The 17,704-nt window shown below is 36.9% G+C and overlaps 1 protein-coding gene across 16 annotated transcripts in view; it reads right to left on the reverse strand.

The window, feature by feature from the left end:
• CCDC91 (coiled-coil domain containing 91) overlaps positions 1-17,704 on the reverse strand; it is a 154,969-nt gene that overhangs the window by 71,982 nt on the left and 65,283 nt on the right. For all 16 annotated transcript variants that reach the window (XM_075111735.1, XM_075111787.1, XM_075111697.1 and 13 more), the window contains one exon: positions 8,474-8,551. In XM_075111735.1, the coding sequence (XP_074967836.1) occupies positions 8,474-8,551 (78 nt within the window). The remainder of the gene's footprint in view (positions 1-8,473; positions 8,552-17,704) is intronic.

Below are 17,704 nucleotides of genomic sequence, written 5' to 3' on the forward strand. Positions count from 1 at the left end.
CTGAGAAAGTTATTAGGGGAAGAAAAGGGTGCCAAATGAACACATCTAGATTTAATTCCTCTAAAACCAGAATTAATTCTGAAAGTTACACTGACTTAAGTTATTCAGTCAGTTTTATTTGGTCAAAAAACCTGGGACAGGAATAAAATCCCTCATATTTTAACAATTAACCTTGCTCAGTATCCTCAGTTTCAGTACAGGAACTTAAGATGACTCAAAGAAGTGACAAGAAACTATGAGAATCAGATATGGAATTGACTTGTTTTGAACAGATATGTTTTGAGATTTAGTTTCTATGTCCTCATTATCATAATCTGATTTTTATTGGCAATAAATTAAACTAATTTCCCCAAGCCCAGTCTGTTTTGCCCGTGACAGTAATTGGTGAATGATCTCTCCGTGCCCTTATCTCGACCCATGAACCTTTCATTATATTTTCTCTCCCCTGTCCAGCTGAGGAGTGGAGTGACAGAGCAGCTTTGGTGGGCACCTGGTGCCCAGCCAGGGTCAGCCCACCACAACATCTTAATTACTCTGTTGTATGCTTTAGCAATGGTCAGAGAATTACCTAGTCCTGGAATGTAGTTGACAGCACACTACATGTACTGTGGGAACAACAGAGAACTGCATCACAGCATACAGACTAGTGACTGAAAAACTGTACTGTACCCAATCTGAAAAGAAGTGCTTAAAGATGAGAAAATACAAATGATCACAAAATTTTGTCCTGTATTTCTACAGGTTGTGTTATGTATAGAGTACTAGATGCTTTCTAAAATTTGTCCTCATCCTTGGAAAGGTAAAGTTGCAATGATTAAGATTTTGCCAAAACTGTAGCACAGACACTCCAGACCATTTTTAATACAAGCCTATTTGCCCAGCCCTGGTGCATGCTGTTTTAATTCTACTGGCGACAGAAACCACAGCTGCTTGCCCAGAACAGTATTTATTGAATGGCCAAAAGCTAGAATTTATTAAAATCCTCCTTGAATTATATGGCCAAAATATAGACTGTTACTCCCAAATTCATCCCAAATTCCCTAACAAATTGCCAAATCTCTTTCTCTCAGCTCCCTCTTTTTATAGGGGGAAAAAATTAGCCAGAAAAAAAAAAAAAACAGGCAAAAGGAAAAACAGAGCAGAATTTATTACCCACTCTCATCTCGTCTGAAAAACAGTATAAAAGCAATTCCAATCTGTGCAAAAACCAGGATCCTCGGATGTGTAGCATTGTTTGCAAATGTTAAACCAACCCACACGAAACATCAGTATGAAACATGCTTCATGATACACAGGCTGCTGCATTATGTTCTATAATGTTACTGAAAAGCACTGCAACTAAACCCTTAGTCAATTCAAAAGAATATCCTTCCTGGTTTCTTTCTCCTGCTCAACCCTCATTAACTTGCTTAAGTTACTAAATACAAGCCAGTACATCAAACACCTTTAATTCAAAATTGCTGAGTCAATATGGCCAAAACAAGTTATCTTTTAAAATAAAGTTACCTAGCAAAAAGTAGATTTACCATAGTACTTCAAACATATGAACTATATTAAGTACCAATATTAATTTCAGCAATAGTACACAAGAAATTCTATGCTTCATAGCATTAGACAATGATTCATCTAATTCAGCATCTGGTATCCACCACTAATTAATTTCTACTACTTTATTTAAGGGCAAAATGAACCAATTCTTGAATGACAGAGCAGAGGACACAATCAAAATATCTTTTCTGACCCTTGGAGACGATACATTAACTCAACAAAACATAGTAGTTGATTGGTTGTGTTTTAACTCAGTTATTAGCTAGTACACATACTTTATAAATAAAACTATTTAAAAGATTTCCAAAAACGTCTTTTTCAACAGAATCCAATTTATCCACTTCAGCCCAAGATAATCCATAATTTCACAATCAGGCTATTTTCAGGTTAGCCTCCCTTAAGTGAAAATGAGACATGTCCATACAGGTCCTAAGGAATAAAGGGGGTTTTTGTACAAGTTAAGTACAATTAATCAAAATGAAAGCAAATAAACTCTTGCTTAGGTCAGAGGCAACTTGCAATTTACAATGAAGTAGAGGTTCTAAATGAAATAAAACTAAATATTAAGTTGAATTTCCTGAATTGTTTCCATTCATAGTCATAGTGTGCTACCAAAGGATTAAACAGAGCTTGTGCTGTGAAATTTTACACATCAAGTCAAAACGTTATTTCCTGTGGAAAATTCTCAAAAATTATTTTTTACAAAAGGCCAACACATTCTGATGCGCATCAGGGTATGAAGAAGCTTCATGGTTTCACTAACCACTGTCCTGTTTACAGTGTGAACTGAATTTCAGTCAGGTGTTTCAAAGACATAACGTAAAACACATTTGGATCAAATACAAGAATAAGGCAACGTGTTTTTTGTAAAGTGGGATAACAACTTCAGTTTCATTTTCAACTGCTTTTGGTATACCAGTAATGACCAACAACTTACAATTTGAATCGTATGCTCAGTTTATCTAGATAACTCAGTTTTACTGGCATGTGAGCTTAAATTATTTATTTTCCACAAAACACCATTATCCCAGACTCCTGCCAGAAACAAACTGCAAACTCACTCTTAATCAAACCTTTCAATTATAACATTTAACACTACATTTATTGTTCTATAGTCAGAACCACATATAAAAAGTCATCCTTACCAAAAAAGGGAGGGAGAGATATCTTGTAATTTTTACAATTACTTTTAAAATATCAAGATGTTTTAATCAACAACAAAATATTTTTGATAGCTAGATCTTCAGAAGATTGAGACTTGCCTGAAGTTTGCTTTTATCAGAATTCTGTAGAAAGATTTTTATAGTAGCATCACTGTTGTACATGAGCACTCCTACACTGTAAAAATGACAAGGAATCTCTCCTCTTCTAGCCATGAGCTCTTCGTGACAAAAACCAATATCGTATTACATTCAAGCCCACTTGAATTCTAGTACAACTTACACGTGGACAAGCGTAGAAGTTGGAAGTGCAATACAAGCCTTTGCAACAACTTTTCAATTTATCCTTTTATTCATGTGTAAGGTCTTTCTGAGCCAGTATGTCATCTTGGAAACTTAATAAGCTAAGCTGGTGTTTTAAAAGCTGAGAACTGGCCACATTTCAAGAGTTTTCCCTCCTCACTAGGGATAAACTATATCTAAAAAAAAGATATCCTGATTCTAGACTAACTTCTTTTGTAACAAAATATTTCAAATTTTTCTTTATTAGGAGGTCACCTTTCAGCTATTCAGTCTATTATTGACACAAATATTTTTGAAACACAATTTGATGGCACCCACATATCCCATGCTTTGCAAATCTGTCCTTACGTTCTGGAAACCTGAAAAAACCCCAACCACCTAACACTGGAAACTGATAAACAAACGTCTCACTGTAGGAAAGGCTGGAAAGGACTTTGCATCTTGATGTTAATTTCCATAAAAAGAAACACACATCTGATTCAGACAAGCTGTGTTTTAGAAGACTAATAATTGCATAAAATAAGTTAAGTAAATAAACACCATCAAATTTACAACTGCCTGTAACTTCATATTCTTTGAAGCTTACATTAGAGGATCTTTTATATGGGGAGAAATATAAACAAAACAGATTAAGAATCTTAACTCTTCTATTTAGACAACTATGACAATTTCAGAACAAAAGTTTGATTAAACAAGCAGAAAAAAAATCATTTTGTTGCTTGTGGTAAATAACTTAAAATGTGACATGATCCCAGAAGCATAATTTCCAAGATCTACATTTACTCTTCTTTACCGTAGTTAATTACCAGGGATAAAAGTTAAAAAAAAAAATAATGACATGAAAACACAAATTAAACAAAACTAGGCAAACACGAGAAGGGGAAACTTGGCCTACACAGAACCCCAAGTTCATTTTTAATTTTTTTCCTCATGTTTTTTAATACAGATTTCGTGACTGTGTTGTAGATGGTTTCTTTGTTGAAAGGAAGATAAGAATGTGAGATGCTTAACAATGGCCAAGGTTTTTGAGGGTTTGTGCTACAAAGTGTCTAACGGTCTCTGTTAATGGCTTTCCCAGCACATTTGGCAACGAGTATTCCAAAGACAAGTGCAATAATTCTAAGGGCTTTGGTATATTCAGGTCCTTGAAGTTAGATCATTCAGTATTTGACTTTTTGTGTAAGCTCCAGCTTACACTGTTGCTGTATTAAGAAGGACCAGTCAAAACAAGGGTAGGAATTGAGAGGGTTTTTGGTCTTAAACTTGAATGCCTGGTCTGCCTAGGGATAACATACTAATAGAAGATCAACTTGGAGAAATATTGTCCCTTTTACAACAAATAATTCCCCAAAATAGAGGAGAGTGATTATCAGAAAGTATAACCCATTTTCAAGCACAGAAAGATAAAACAAGAAGTCCACAAGGAGTAATAATTAGCTCTGAATGTAACAAAAAGTGAGTTATTGGTTACTAAATTAGCAGCCTTGTAGACAGAAGTGAAAAAATGCCAACTCTCTCTTCTTTTGCGTGCCAAAAGAAAAGCACTTTCACAAATCTACCAGTAGGAAGACTTATGGATGCTGGAAATACAGAAAAGGCAAGTAGTCAACTCTTTTCCATTGTTGTTCAACCCAGAGTTCCAATACCTAGTCTGGAGTATTTGGGGCTTGAGGGATTCTGGGGATTCTTTATACCTTTACATAGCTATCCTTAAACAACCAACGTTGGGCATTACATTCACTCATGCTACAACTGTGCTTGGAGTGGCATTACAAAATTATAATTGGCTGGTGTCAGAAAGGATTAGTCACAATACCGACAAGTCATGACTGCAACAGAACCTAATTTGGGCCATGAGCAAGCATTTCATTGGAATAATTTGCATTAGTTCGTTTTACTGAAACCCAAGGAATGCAAAATAGGACAGTATTCAATGCATAGGAAGGAAAATCTTTTGTACCTTTTAAACATTTCAGTACACTTGATTAAGTGAATTTTGACACTCAAGGTAATTTGGGGATTAATTAGATAGTACTTACAAAATCTACTGAAAATGGTAATCTATTCTGCAGATAAATTGTATGTATTAGTGTAACACTGTCTTAACAAAGGATTTAATCCTGAAGAAGATATATTTCAGCACAAAATCAAGCACAGCTAATCATAAGTGAATTAAGAGAGTCAGTGAATTCCATGATTCTGTATATCACTAAAAGAACTAATCACAATTACTTTATAATCTTATAGAAATGGTGTAGGACTCCTTTACTTGGTTTTCCAACTGCTAACTGTTAACAAGTCTGATAAATATAAGAAATTCCTAACAATAAGAATAGTTAAAAAGTCCCCAAAATGTGAAGTATTACTTTTATAATTACAAAAGTACATTTGACTCATTTACTTACAGGGAAAAAAACAACTTTAACCCTGTTCCATATTGAAATATTAAATATGAATTAACATTTAAAAGAATCCATGAGAGTATTTTCTCTAACAAAACTACAGAACAGGTTTTAGCTTCACTGAATTCTCTGATGATTCACCAATATTCCTTTTTTTTTTTTTTTAAGTACATGGTAAAGTGTTACTAAAAAGATTTAAGCTATAAACAAGCAACGAAAAAAGCTTGATTTTTTTAAAACCTAAAAATCTTTTTTGATTTTTTTCTCCTACCCTGAGGAATAACTTGCTGTATGTTTCCAGACAAGGTTGGTTGCAGTATTTTACTCAGAGGCTGGCATATCTGATGTTCCTGTGATCTCATTGACCAAAATATGGCAACTAGCCATATAAGGCAACAGGAAGACTTGTATGAAGTATATTCATGCCATGGTTCTCTGGTATTAAAGAATGTCTTTATATAATTTGAGTATAAACAGTCTATGAGAATAATATGCTAAATATAAATATTGCTTAGAATCACCAGATTCAATTAAATCCCTAATCTTTTGTGCCAAATCACAGAAACTGATAAATGTAAGTCGCCATTTCCAGGTGGCAGATCAGGTCTTCCCAGCTGCTGTTGACTGGTAACAGTTTTCAAAAATCAATATGGCACATGACTATATCCCTTCACCCAGCTATACATGGAGAAATTATTGTCCCTTGTAAGGGATATTGCCCATGCAAAACTCTCCTCTAGCTCACACAAAGACAATAAAAAGGTGCAAAATTATGTCAAGAAAACATACCGAACTTTCATTCAATACTATAAAATTGTTGCATTTCACAATTTGTTTATACAGCCAGAGCTAAAATGGAAGAAACATAAGTACAGCAATTACCAATGGCTCACTGCATTTTTCAAAATCTAAGTTTACACAGAAACAGCCAGATATTTTATACAATCTAGCACAAAGCAAATCAAAAATGCTGATATGCAACATGTTCAGTGGCCCATCCAAAGTAGGACAGTCCAAAGAAACTTTCTATCTGAGAACTGCAAAGTGGTCCCCAAAGTAGTAAGGGAAAAGAAACGCAATAATTCTCCTCCAGAAGTGAAATGAGGGAGGTATGGAGAAATGGGACACCACCAGTGGCCATGATTAACTTTTCTCAGGAACAGAAACTTTTGATACTTTTCTCTGGATAGGTTTCCTTTAGATGAAATTACTGTTAAGTTGTACTGATGGAGACAGACATTTCTACAGATAGTCCAATTTCTATATTAGCTTGGACACTACTGTTATTAGCAATTCTTAAAAGGCTTTCTTATGACTTGTTGCAAACATGTATGATGACTAGAATTAAGTAATATACTTTTCTGCAGCCTATGACACGGTCTGCCTTCAAGCAGAGCGTCCTAAAAGCACCATCAGGTCCCCTACAGAGTGGTGCTCTCTCAGACTTGGAACTTGGTAGGCCTACCTTACATATAAGGAACAGAGTCTACAGGCCTCATAGAACCTAATTTTAAAAAAAATGTTTTGCATAACATTAAGATCACATATTTTTCAGCAGACTTGGGATCTGGCACAGATAGCTCTCCTGGAGCTGTAGATCATGACACCGCTGGAAATAAACATAAGTTGCAAGTAAGTTTTGGGTATTTCCTGAAAAAAACCAAACCTGTCTACTCTCCCTAACAAACTATTGCAGGCTTCTTGACCAGCAGGTCCTAGATTCAAGCTTTCAGCTTATTACCTGAATCACAAGACCCAACCTCAATCCTACCCTTTTTACCTTGCAAGTGCCTTTCCAACCTTAATTAACGTTGGGGTGTTTTTATCATACCCCTTGAGGCAAATTAAACATGTTTATGCTTAAACATAAAAAGATTAAACAAACAATGGATTGGACAGTCCTATGTCCATAAACAGCTCTACAAGAAGTCTGCAAAGATGCAACATGAGACAATTCCTTATATACATTTGCACCAGCACTGCCCATGTGAGCATCAGCATAGAGCACCTTAGCCCAGTGTTCAGTTCATTCCCCAGACTTAGCTCTGCTTACCAGAAGTGGCCCCTGAGCACTCACATTCCAGCATGGACTGCTCCCAGACAATGCCGCGACATTTATCATCTCATCACCAAGGGAAACCTCACTCCCTTACACAGAGTCTTTCTGCCTTGCATTCCCGCTTCCAGCAAGTTTAAACTATTCTGTAGTTGGGGCTTCTTGCCCTCCATGCCAGATCATTCCTTGGTCATGAGTTACTGCTGCTGAGCAGTTACAGTTTGAACTTCCCCTTCACTAGCTACATTGTCAGATTTGTCTCCTAGCTCACAGTTGCCTACCAGGGTCTCATACCTCCCTTCTCATTCTCAGAAACAGCCTTCTTTTCCATTTCCCATAATGAGGTTTCCCCCTGTCAGATCTTCTTTACCTCTTTAAGTCTAACTAGAAATCTTAGCTTTACCTACTCTTCCTCCTAAGTTGATTCAGTTTTTGTCCAATGTGCATTTCTTACTAGAAAGTATCCATAACAGTACAAAAGAGGATAAACATATATCTATGGTAACATCCAGTTCTTTCGTCTTACCAGCTGAGAGGAACTAGGAAAAACACCTGAGAAGAATTACAGATTCAGCCTTATTTCATCCTTAACTCCTCTTACTGCTGTGTAGATAAAAACCTGAATTGCTCTGTAAGGCTGCTTTCCTGTAAGTACAGTTTGTTGAGACTGAGGAGGTCCAAAATGTGGATATATGATAAATAATCAAACCTGAAGTTTACCACAATTGACTGGGCATTTTGTTTTGTTCTGGTTTTAAGTTTCATTACTGAAAATGGCTAACCGACTTTATCTGAAGTTTCCCAAAGCGCAGAGTGAGAAAACATGTCATGCAAAAACTCAGGCCAAGCACTCTAAATTGGAAGCAACAGAAAAGACAGTCTTAAAGTGAAAGAGGCTGAGCAACCAAAACAAGCAGTACTAAAGACTGCCTGTAGTGCATAATTACTACATACTATTACAGTAATAATACTTGGAAACTGTGTTATCTTGGCAAGTCATTTACCTTGAATTCTTCAACAATAATACTCAAGGCTTCATGTCCAGCTTTTCTCATGTCTTCTAACTCCTGCTTATGCTTTTCCTGTACAAAAACATGTAAAGATTACATTTAATATAGGCACCTGCTACTACTCTCCTAATTAAATTGTTAAGACCATTGTTAATTATTTTCCTAATTTTTTTATATCTTTCATGAAGAAATGCACACATCTTGGCTCTTTACCTATTATATATGCTCAATTCAAGTTGGTCCTAATATTAAACTTATTTTTATTTATTTTTTTAGTTTATTAGTCCCCAGATAATTCTAAATCATTCTCCAAATTTTTTTTAAATGTTCTTTGTTACTCTGATTTTTCTGGCTTCCTGGTATACCTGTGGATGGCAGGACTTCCAAATCACTCAGTAAATCACAGCAGTAAATAACAATCCCTGTCTATATTAATAAAAAAGTTGAAATGGTCTAGTATCAGTTTCAGCTTCCTCAGAAGAGCACACCCTTCTCCTACTCGTTACATAGCTCCTTTATCATCTTCATTCTTAAGGTTCCCAGGAAAGTGTTCTTGCATAAGACATCCTGAATGTTTTCCAAATAATGCTCTACTGTTTACTTCATATTTTATTCACAGTATTATGTAATAATTATGTCAACAGGAACATTCTAGGATTTTTACCTTTGCATAAAAATCCTAGCCTGTAGTTTGCTACCTGAGCCTGCAATGTGAAAACCTCACTAGATTCTCAGCAGCATTTCACACTTATCAATGAGCAGCACCACTTTTTCAAATCACCAATTAGTAAGGAGATAAAAAACTTTCCCTCCTCCCTCATTCTTTGCTTCAGGGATCTGTTCTTAAATCAGCTAGTATAAGAGGTCAGAGGTGCTTTAAATCACCTTGGAAACTGGTGCAGAAAGCAGAAAGACATTCCTCACAAACCTTACCTCGCAAAGATCACAGTGCAAAACCATACATAACTTACACTAAACCTTTATTGCTTTTTGGATGGAATTCAAATTGAAATTAATACAATTTTATGTTTTCTAGGGTCTGTATGTTTGAAATAAGCAAAGCCTAGTGTCTAACAAAGCATGTTCAATTTTATTATGAAAGACCATATAACACCATTAAAAATAAATTCATTAGTTTGTAACTGTATTTGATTAGAGGTTTCCGCTCTGCCACTCAGTTTCTTTCTCCTGAAAGGGACATCTTAGCAAAAAGTTTGAAATTATGGCTACACAAATTTATCATTGGTCCAAATATAATGAGACATTCAGATTCTCTTGAATAGAACTGTTTTTTTCTTTGTGAAGCCCTGCAAGAACTGATATGAAGCAGCAAAACTGAAGATGGAAATATTTTGAAGTGTAAACTACTACATCGGATAACAACGCTCAACATCTAGGTACATCAGTTTAGTCACATTGTGATGCACAGGTATCATTGAAACCACAAACTAGCTAAACTCATATGTTATAAATGTTAAAAAAAAAACCCAACCAACCAACAAAAAAACACCCAAAAAACATTACTACAGAATTGGTATAAGGGGGGAAAATGTGATCCAGTGCTTAACTCCAAAACTTCACGAATAATTAACAAATAAAATCCCTGTGAAAAGTGAACATGAGGAGAAAAAAAACCCAAGAAAGATGTTATTAGTATAACAGCATATCCTGGATTCTCAAATATGAAAAAATAATTACACAGAAAGAGAAAGTTAACTGTCATTAATTATTCTAGCTGAAAAAAAACAAAACCCAAACCAATAAAACCAAAACTGAAGAGAAAGCATTCCATGTTGAGAAAAGCCTTTAAATTAGAGGAGTTAAAACAGTAAAGATTTCTATCTAAGATCTGTCAGAACTACCTTGAATGCAACAATGAACCATAGTAAATCAAGTGTGGCAACTGAGGAAGTAACATATTTCATTCTGGTAAAAAGTACAGTGCCTCCTCTCACTAGCATTACCAGGCAAATCAAGACACAGTAAAAAATGCAGTTTGTCCTCTTACAAGAAATCTCTCAAATGTTTTAGAATTAGTGACTCGTTCAAAGTCGTATACCAAATGCAAAATGATAACCAGTTGAAGCATCAACACCAAGGTGTAACTACCAACGTGAAGATTCCACCCAACACATTTTAGAGTACATCTTTTCTTAAAATAATTCCTAAAGTAAGAGAGTCATTAGTAAAGAACTAATAGTAAGGCATCAGTTTTACTAGGGCCAGGATTAGTAATCAATTTCTACAACAGAGGTAGAAGAGAGAATGTAAGGACATTAATATAAGCACACAGACGAAAAGTTTGAGGTCCCATTGCAATGCTCCCCCCAAGGTGTTCATCCAGTCTGATGAACACTACACTGCCTTTTTTCTCTCTGTCTATTTGCAAGGCCTTTCAGCTAAGACAACAGGCCCATAAATTTATTTCTTTTAATGGTGAATTTCAATTCTTTCGAGGATGGCTGGCCTTTTCTTCTGAAAGTCTGTAAAATACTGTTTCAAAACCTTGTAGATACATCACTCAAAGAAATGTGTGCTTGGTCCTTGTCATATCCAATAAGGAGAAGACCCAAAGTCACTTTAACACATTTTGGAAGTGCATACATTGATTTACTGTCTTAGCAGTGTAGATACAAAGTTCCTGAGTTTCACAATTTGGCTACGAACACAACAGAAACAGTCCAAAAATAGCCGCATACTCTTTTGAGGAGCAACAGTCATGCCAGTTCTTCACAAATCCTCAATACATAAGTACCTTCTATAGGAAAGTGAGTTTAATGACTCGACATAACTACTCTTAGAATTACTATTCTGCTTGTAAGAAAGAAAAGCTATGGAAAGTTGTGAAGGGTGTAGACCTGAAATTAAGATGTAATATTCAGATTTCATAACAAAGAGAATAATTTTGTGTGTTCTCTTGTAGAATTCTCCTGCATGGTTTGCATCACTCGGGAGAGGTTTCAAAAGAACGTTGTTGTTTTCTTCCTTTATTTAATAAACGCTTTAAGAAAGGAATTGAACATGAGTTGAGAAGTTTAAAATTTAAGTAAAATCATCTTCAGAGGACTTTCACCCCCTCCCCTTGTGCCTTGTGATAGACAGAATCTCACAACAAAATGCTGACAGTAATTCAACTTGGAAGACAGAGGGGTTCATTTTATTTTGTGATCAAAATCTTGACGATTATTTCAGAGAGCACGAGGCATTCTGTGCAGAAAAAGTATGAAAGAAACAGGCAATTCATTGCTCAATGGTTATCAACATTCCAATTTTTTCCCATTTTGTGATTCTTGTATGAGGAAACACACCATTCCGAACAAATTATGCATAATACATGCTTTAATGCTACCAAATGCATGTGCCTTCAGAAATATATAGAAAGAAACTTGAATGATAAGGATGAGAAAATGTAATTGAACTTTGAAAGTTTTTTTACAATCTAAAATACAAGTGACTCCACACTCTCCTTTTCTTTCGTTAGGTCCCTGCGAATCAAACCACTGTAGAGGCAGATGGATCCAAATGCCTGGTGAGCTTCCAAGAGGTGTGGTTCCCCAGGATGCTGCTGGGCAGAGAAGTCTTCTGAAGTGGCTGTGACAGCAGGAAAGGTTACTGACCACCTGCCATCCAGCTGCTTGCCACTGCCTGCCAATTGCACTAGCACTTCTTTTAGATCTTTTAGCTGAATTGCTTCCTGAATCATTTCAGTTTAACCAAACCATTGTTAGCATAAACAGTTTAAACAAGGTTCTTTGTCAACATCCTACATTTCAACAGAAATGCAGGCCATGTGTTTATGCATACTGGGAAGCTTATGGGTAAAAATTCTCAACAGGTTACTATGTAAGATCTGCAATAATAGGATTTGAGAGATCTGTTGGGGGAAGAAGAGATAGTAAAGACATCAAACTAATTTTATTTCATTATATTTACTTACCCTTAAGTCGATACATATTTCTGCTAACTTTTTAAGAGGCAGACTACCTTGAATTGTTGGGGAAAGATGCATGCCGCCCACAGACTCCCTACTAACCTTCCACTCTGGTGTGCCTACACATGTCACGCATATTGTAATAGCAACAAGTGAAAGCATATACAGGAAGTGAAGAAAAAGGTACTTGCTGTCTCTCTTTCCCCTCATATAATTCAAAGCAACTGCAATTATTCTCCTTCTCAGAAGTGGATGCTTAGAAAAAATATTTTGTGTCAGTGCTCCTAACACGTATCAAGAACAGCACCAAAGAAGATATTTGATACTGCAAATTAGGGCCACAAAACACAGCCACCTGAAAAGGAAGCAAATGGCTACATATCAAAACTATCTTTTGATAATAATCAGCCCACAACAGTACACACCATAATAATTTCACAATCCCAGTTCTATAGAGGCCATAACTAACACCAAAAATCCAAAGTTTTTAAAAACTTAAGAAATTAATTTATATCATGCCTAATGAATTTATGACATTTTCTCCACAGGTATTTTTTGCCCCACTGATTTTTCTCTTGTGATCAGAGCAAAAGAAATGTAATTTAATTCTTCCTCTTTTTTAGTAGGTTATCAATAATCACAATTTATAACATTAAAAAAGATCAAAGCATTATTACACAGATAAAGTAAAAGCCAGTACTGCAAAGAAGCGCTATAAGATCACATTTATATGGAAGAGAAAATGATAGAGGAAATAAAATCAATTCAGGAAAACATCCCAAATTTTTGCCCTCTTTCACAAATAATCAAATATGATCCATAGAATAAAATCCTCTATTTTGGGATCAACTGATATTATATGCTTTTTACATTACTTATCCATAAACCTTGTTTAGAAAAAGTCAGTAAAAGCATGCCAATAAAATGGTAAGTTAAAACAAAGCACCCATATTTTAACTGTAGAAATGCTTCTGTAATACCTATTGAGAGTCATATATTACTATATATGATGTGCAAGCCAGTTATCTGAGTTGATGCTGACTGCCTATCCTCTGTAACGCTGTGGTATCTTCAGAATTAGCTGCAAGTCCGAGCCAACGTCTTAGAAAGTGATGCACTCTCTTCCCTCCTAATTTCTGTCCTAATGCAAAAAAGCAAACTGTAGTTCCCTCCAGGCAACTAAATTAGAAGACAAATTTTAAATCCATCTTACACAGTTTTGCTGTACACAACTAAATTATTAAGACTTCATATTAGGCTCAATTCCTCCATTACATCATGATTTTCCTCTCCACAAAAATTATCTCCTTTTTTCTTTCAAAGCATCATTTAGAAAACAAATAACATTTAGTATTATAATGATTCTGTTAAGAAATGGGTAACTTCTCGTTTGAAGATACACATTTTCTCCAATTCACCCAAGTACAGAGAAAAATACTACTACTGAATACAACAAAAAATAAATCACTGAAAAACTGAATTAAGCATTATGAGAATCAATCCATAATAACTAATTAATATACACACTAGAGTGTGCTATTGTATGTAAGATTGGTCACTATTTCTGTTCACGTGAAATAAGAATGTGAGCTCTGCAAAAGAAAGACACAGGATTGCCTCCAGGTCTATAGCAAAACAACTATTTTCACTGTGGTCATATCACCAACATCCTGGTAAAAGATAGAGCTGAGAACCTAAAGATAAGGACAAACATTTTTACAGGAAGGAAAGAAGCATTTCAGATTTACCTATATAACCAAAAGAACATGCAGTATGCTCAACCTTAAGCTCACCACAGGAACCAGGGAGATACTATCATTTATTTTATACAAGTTAATATCATTGCTACCTGGACTACACAACAATCAAAGACTCTGAAGTGAATAATGAAGTGAGGTAGTGAACAAACTCTCATGAGCAACTTCCTAATATAGTGTTGACGACATTTCCTGCTGAGTTAGAACTGAGCTGAGCCAGAGCTGAGTGAGTGTGAATGGACCAGTCTGCTGGGAGACATTATGACTGATTAAATGTGAAAACCTATGTAAAGGAAATAGTATGGGAGAGCCTGTGCATGCCCTAAACTGAAACATAATTATAGTTTCCATACCACGTGTAACTAAACTCTTCAAGTATTTGCAGTGTATAACACGTATCTCTACTCTGTCATATTTCAGACATTAATATTGTGTTAAGAACAACTACAGTTGTTCATACCTGCTTATTTATTCTACAGGATGTAAATATAGACTTTCCATTGAGAAGGACATTAAACAAGAAAAACAAGAGCTACCTCACATGCAGAAAAATCTGTTAATTAATACTAAGTGTTCTTAGTATTAATATACACCCTGCTGGAAAAACTGTATGATAAGGTAAATAGCACAGTAAATTTGGCTCAGGAAGCCTTCTCTAACTCTTTCAGGTTTCTAAAACATTATATAGTTAGTTACTTTTTGGCATTGAGCCAAAATTTTTCCAGGGCATCTTATGCCACTGATGCTTTCCTACTTCCCCACATAATCTAAATAGCAAAAGAAAGCAAAGAAGAAAGACAAAACAGGAGAACAATCCCAGGGAAGCTAAAAAAAGATAATGCTTCCATTAAACACCACAGTAAGAATGAAAGGAATTCTTATCTTCATTAGGTGATTCTCATGTCTTTTATCTCAACAGCATCAGTTTTCAGATTAACTTCCACCACTGTTTGTAAAGAGCAAAATATTAACTTGGACAGGGTTGCCAGCTGTTATCAATAGCTACTGACACTGAAGGTATAATACCCAACACAATTTTATATACTACATCTATTTATAAATATATTTGTATTTATGTATTAGTCTACTATAGTATACTACATTACTATATATAGATACGTATGAAAAAAATTACACAAGGAGAGTTTTCCTTCTTTCTCTAGACAGGAAGCTGGCCTGCAGACTGCAAAGGGACAAAAAAAACCAATCAAGTAGGAAGTCAAGAAAAACTGCCAGAAGGCCTGCGTGGATGAATGAGGAACTCCTGGCAAGACTCAAAAACAAACAGGAAGCATACACAGGTTGGAAGCAAGGACGCGTAACCTGAGTGGAATATGGACATTGCCTGAGCATGCAGAGATGAGGTTAGAAAGCCAAAGCCCAGCTGGAATTGAATCTGGCAAGGGATGTCAAAGACAACAAGAAGGGCTTCTATAAGTAGAGATAACAAAAGTAAGCTAGGGAAAATGTGGCCTCATTGCTGAAGGAGATGGTGGACCTGGTCACACAGGGCATGGAAAAGGCTGAGGTACTGAATGCCTTTACTAGCAAGACCAGCCTTCAGGTATCCCAGAGAACAGGGGAAAGTCTGGAGTAAGGAGGACTTATCCTTAGATCAGGTCAGGAAATACTTAAGCAAACTGGACATAGGTAAGTCCACGAGGCCTGATGGGATGCATCCACAAGCGCTGAGGGAGCTGGCTGATGCGATGCCCCTCTCAATACTCTTAGACTGGTCATGGTAACTGGGAGAAGTGCCCAAGGACTGGAGGTAAGAAAGTGTCATGTCTATCTTGAAAAAGGGCAGGAAGAAAGATCCAAGGAAGTACAGGCTGGTCAGCCTCACCTCAATCCCAGGGAAGGTGATGGAGCAGCTAATCCTGGAAGCCATCTCCAGGCACAGGAAGGACAAGTCACCTGGAGTAGTTGGCATGACTTCACCCAGGGGAAGTCAAGCTTGACCATCTTGATCATCTTTTGTGGTGAAATGACTGGCTTGATAGATGAGGGGAGAGCAGCGGACATTGTCTACTTAAACTCTAGTAAGGCCTTTGACACTGTCTCCCATGAGATCCTCATAGAGAAGCTACTGAAGAGTGGGTTGGATAAGCAGAAAGAGATGTGGGTTGAAAATTGGCTGAATGACCAGGCCCAGAAGGTGGCAATCAGTGGCATGAAGTCTATAGCTGGAGGCCAGAAACTAGTGGTGTGCCTCAGGGGTAAATACTGGTTCTGATCCTGTTTCATATCTTCATTAATAATCCGGATGATGGGGTAGGATGCACCCTGAGCAAGTTTGCAGATGACATAAAACTGGGAGGAGTGGCTGAAATGCCAGAAGGTCAAGTTGACATCCAGAGGGACTCCACACCTAGAGAAATGGCCTGGCAGGAACCTCATGAAGCTCAACAAGGGAAAGTGCGAAGTCCTGCACTTGGGGAGGAACAACTCCATGCACTAGTGTACGCTGGGGGCCACCTATTTGGAAAGCAGCTTTGCAGAAAAGGACCTGAGGGGTGTCAACAAACAAGAAGCTGAAAAATGAGCCAGCAATGTGCCTTCACTGCAAAGGTAGCCAACGGTATCCTGGGCTGCATTACGCAAAGTATTGCCCCCAGGTCAAGAGAAGTGATCCTTCCCCTCTACTCAGCACTGGTAAGGCCACACCGGGAGTGCTGTGTCAAGGTCCAGGCTCCCCAGTACAAAAAAAACCACATGGACATACTGGAGAGTCCAATGAAGGGTCACAAGGATGATGATGGGACAGGAGTACCTGTCACATGAGGAGATGCTAAGACAGCTGGGACTGCTAAGCCTGGAAAAGAGAAGGCTCAGGGGGATCTTGTCAACATACATAAATACCTGAAGAGCGGTGCAAAAAGAACAGAGCCAGACTCTCTTCAGTGGTGCAAATGACAGGACAAGAGGCAACGGGCACAAAATGAAACACAGGAGGTTCCATCTGAACATCAGGAAACACTTTTTTACTGTGAGGATGGTTAAGCACTGGCACAGGCTGCCCAGAGAGGTGGTGGAGTGTCCCTTCTTGGAGATACTCTAAAGCCATCCGGACGCAGTCCTGAGCAACTGGCTCTAGGTAGACCTGCCTGAGCAGAGGGGTTGGAGTAGATGACCTCCAGAGGTCCCTGTCCATTCCAACCTCAGCCATTCTGTGGACCACAACCATATTTACAAAGCCCTAATCTACTGTGTATTAATCATGAAGCTACTTGTTTTTCCTCACAACTTTTCCACAGAAAGTACTAAAAAGAACTTGCTATTGTATTACAAAGCAAACAACAGTTAAGTGCTGCGTATTTATGGACCTATCCCAGGTGAACTCTTCCAAAGGACCCATTGCCTATAGTTCACTAAAGCATGTATGCTGTTTTTCAGTATTTGTTCTGGATACAACCTTTTATTTCTAGTTTCAAACTTAAGAAACTTCAAACCTCACAATGAATAGTAATCAAAACCACAATTTATGTTAACAAAACTAAATGAATTAGAGATACATTCTGTGACAAAAATTGGCAG

The sequence above is a fragment of the Phalacrocorax aristotelis genome, chromosome 1, assembly GCF_949628215.1.
Source record: "Phalacrocorax aristotelis chromosome 1, bGulAri2.1, whole genome shotgun sequence".
NCBI lineage: Eukaryota > Metazoa > Chordata > Aves > Suliformes > Phalacrocoracidae > Phalacrocorax > Phalacrocorax aristotelis.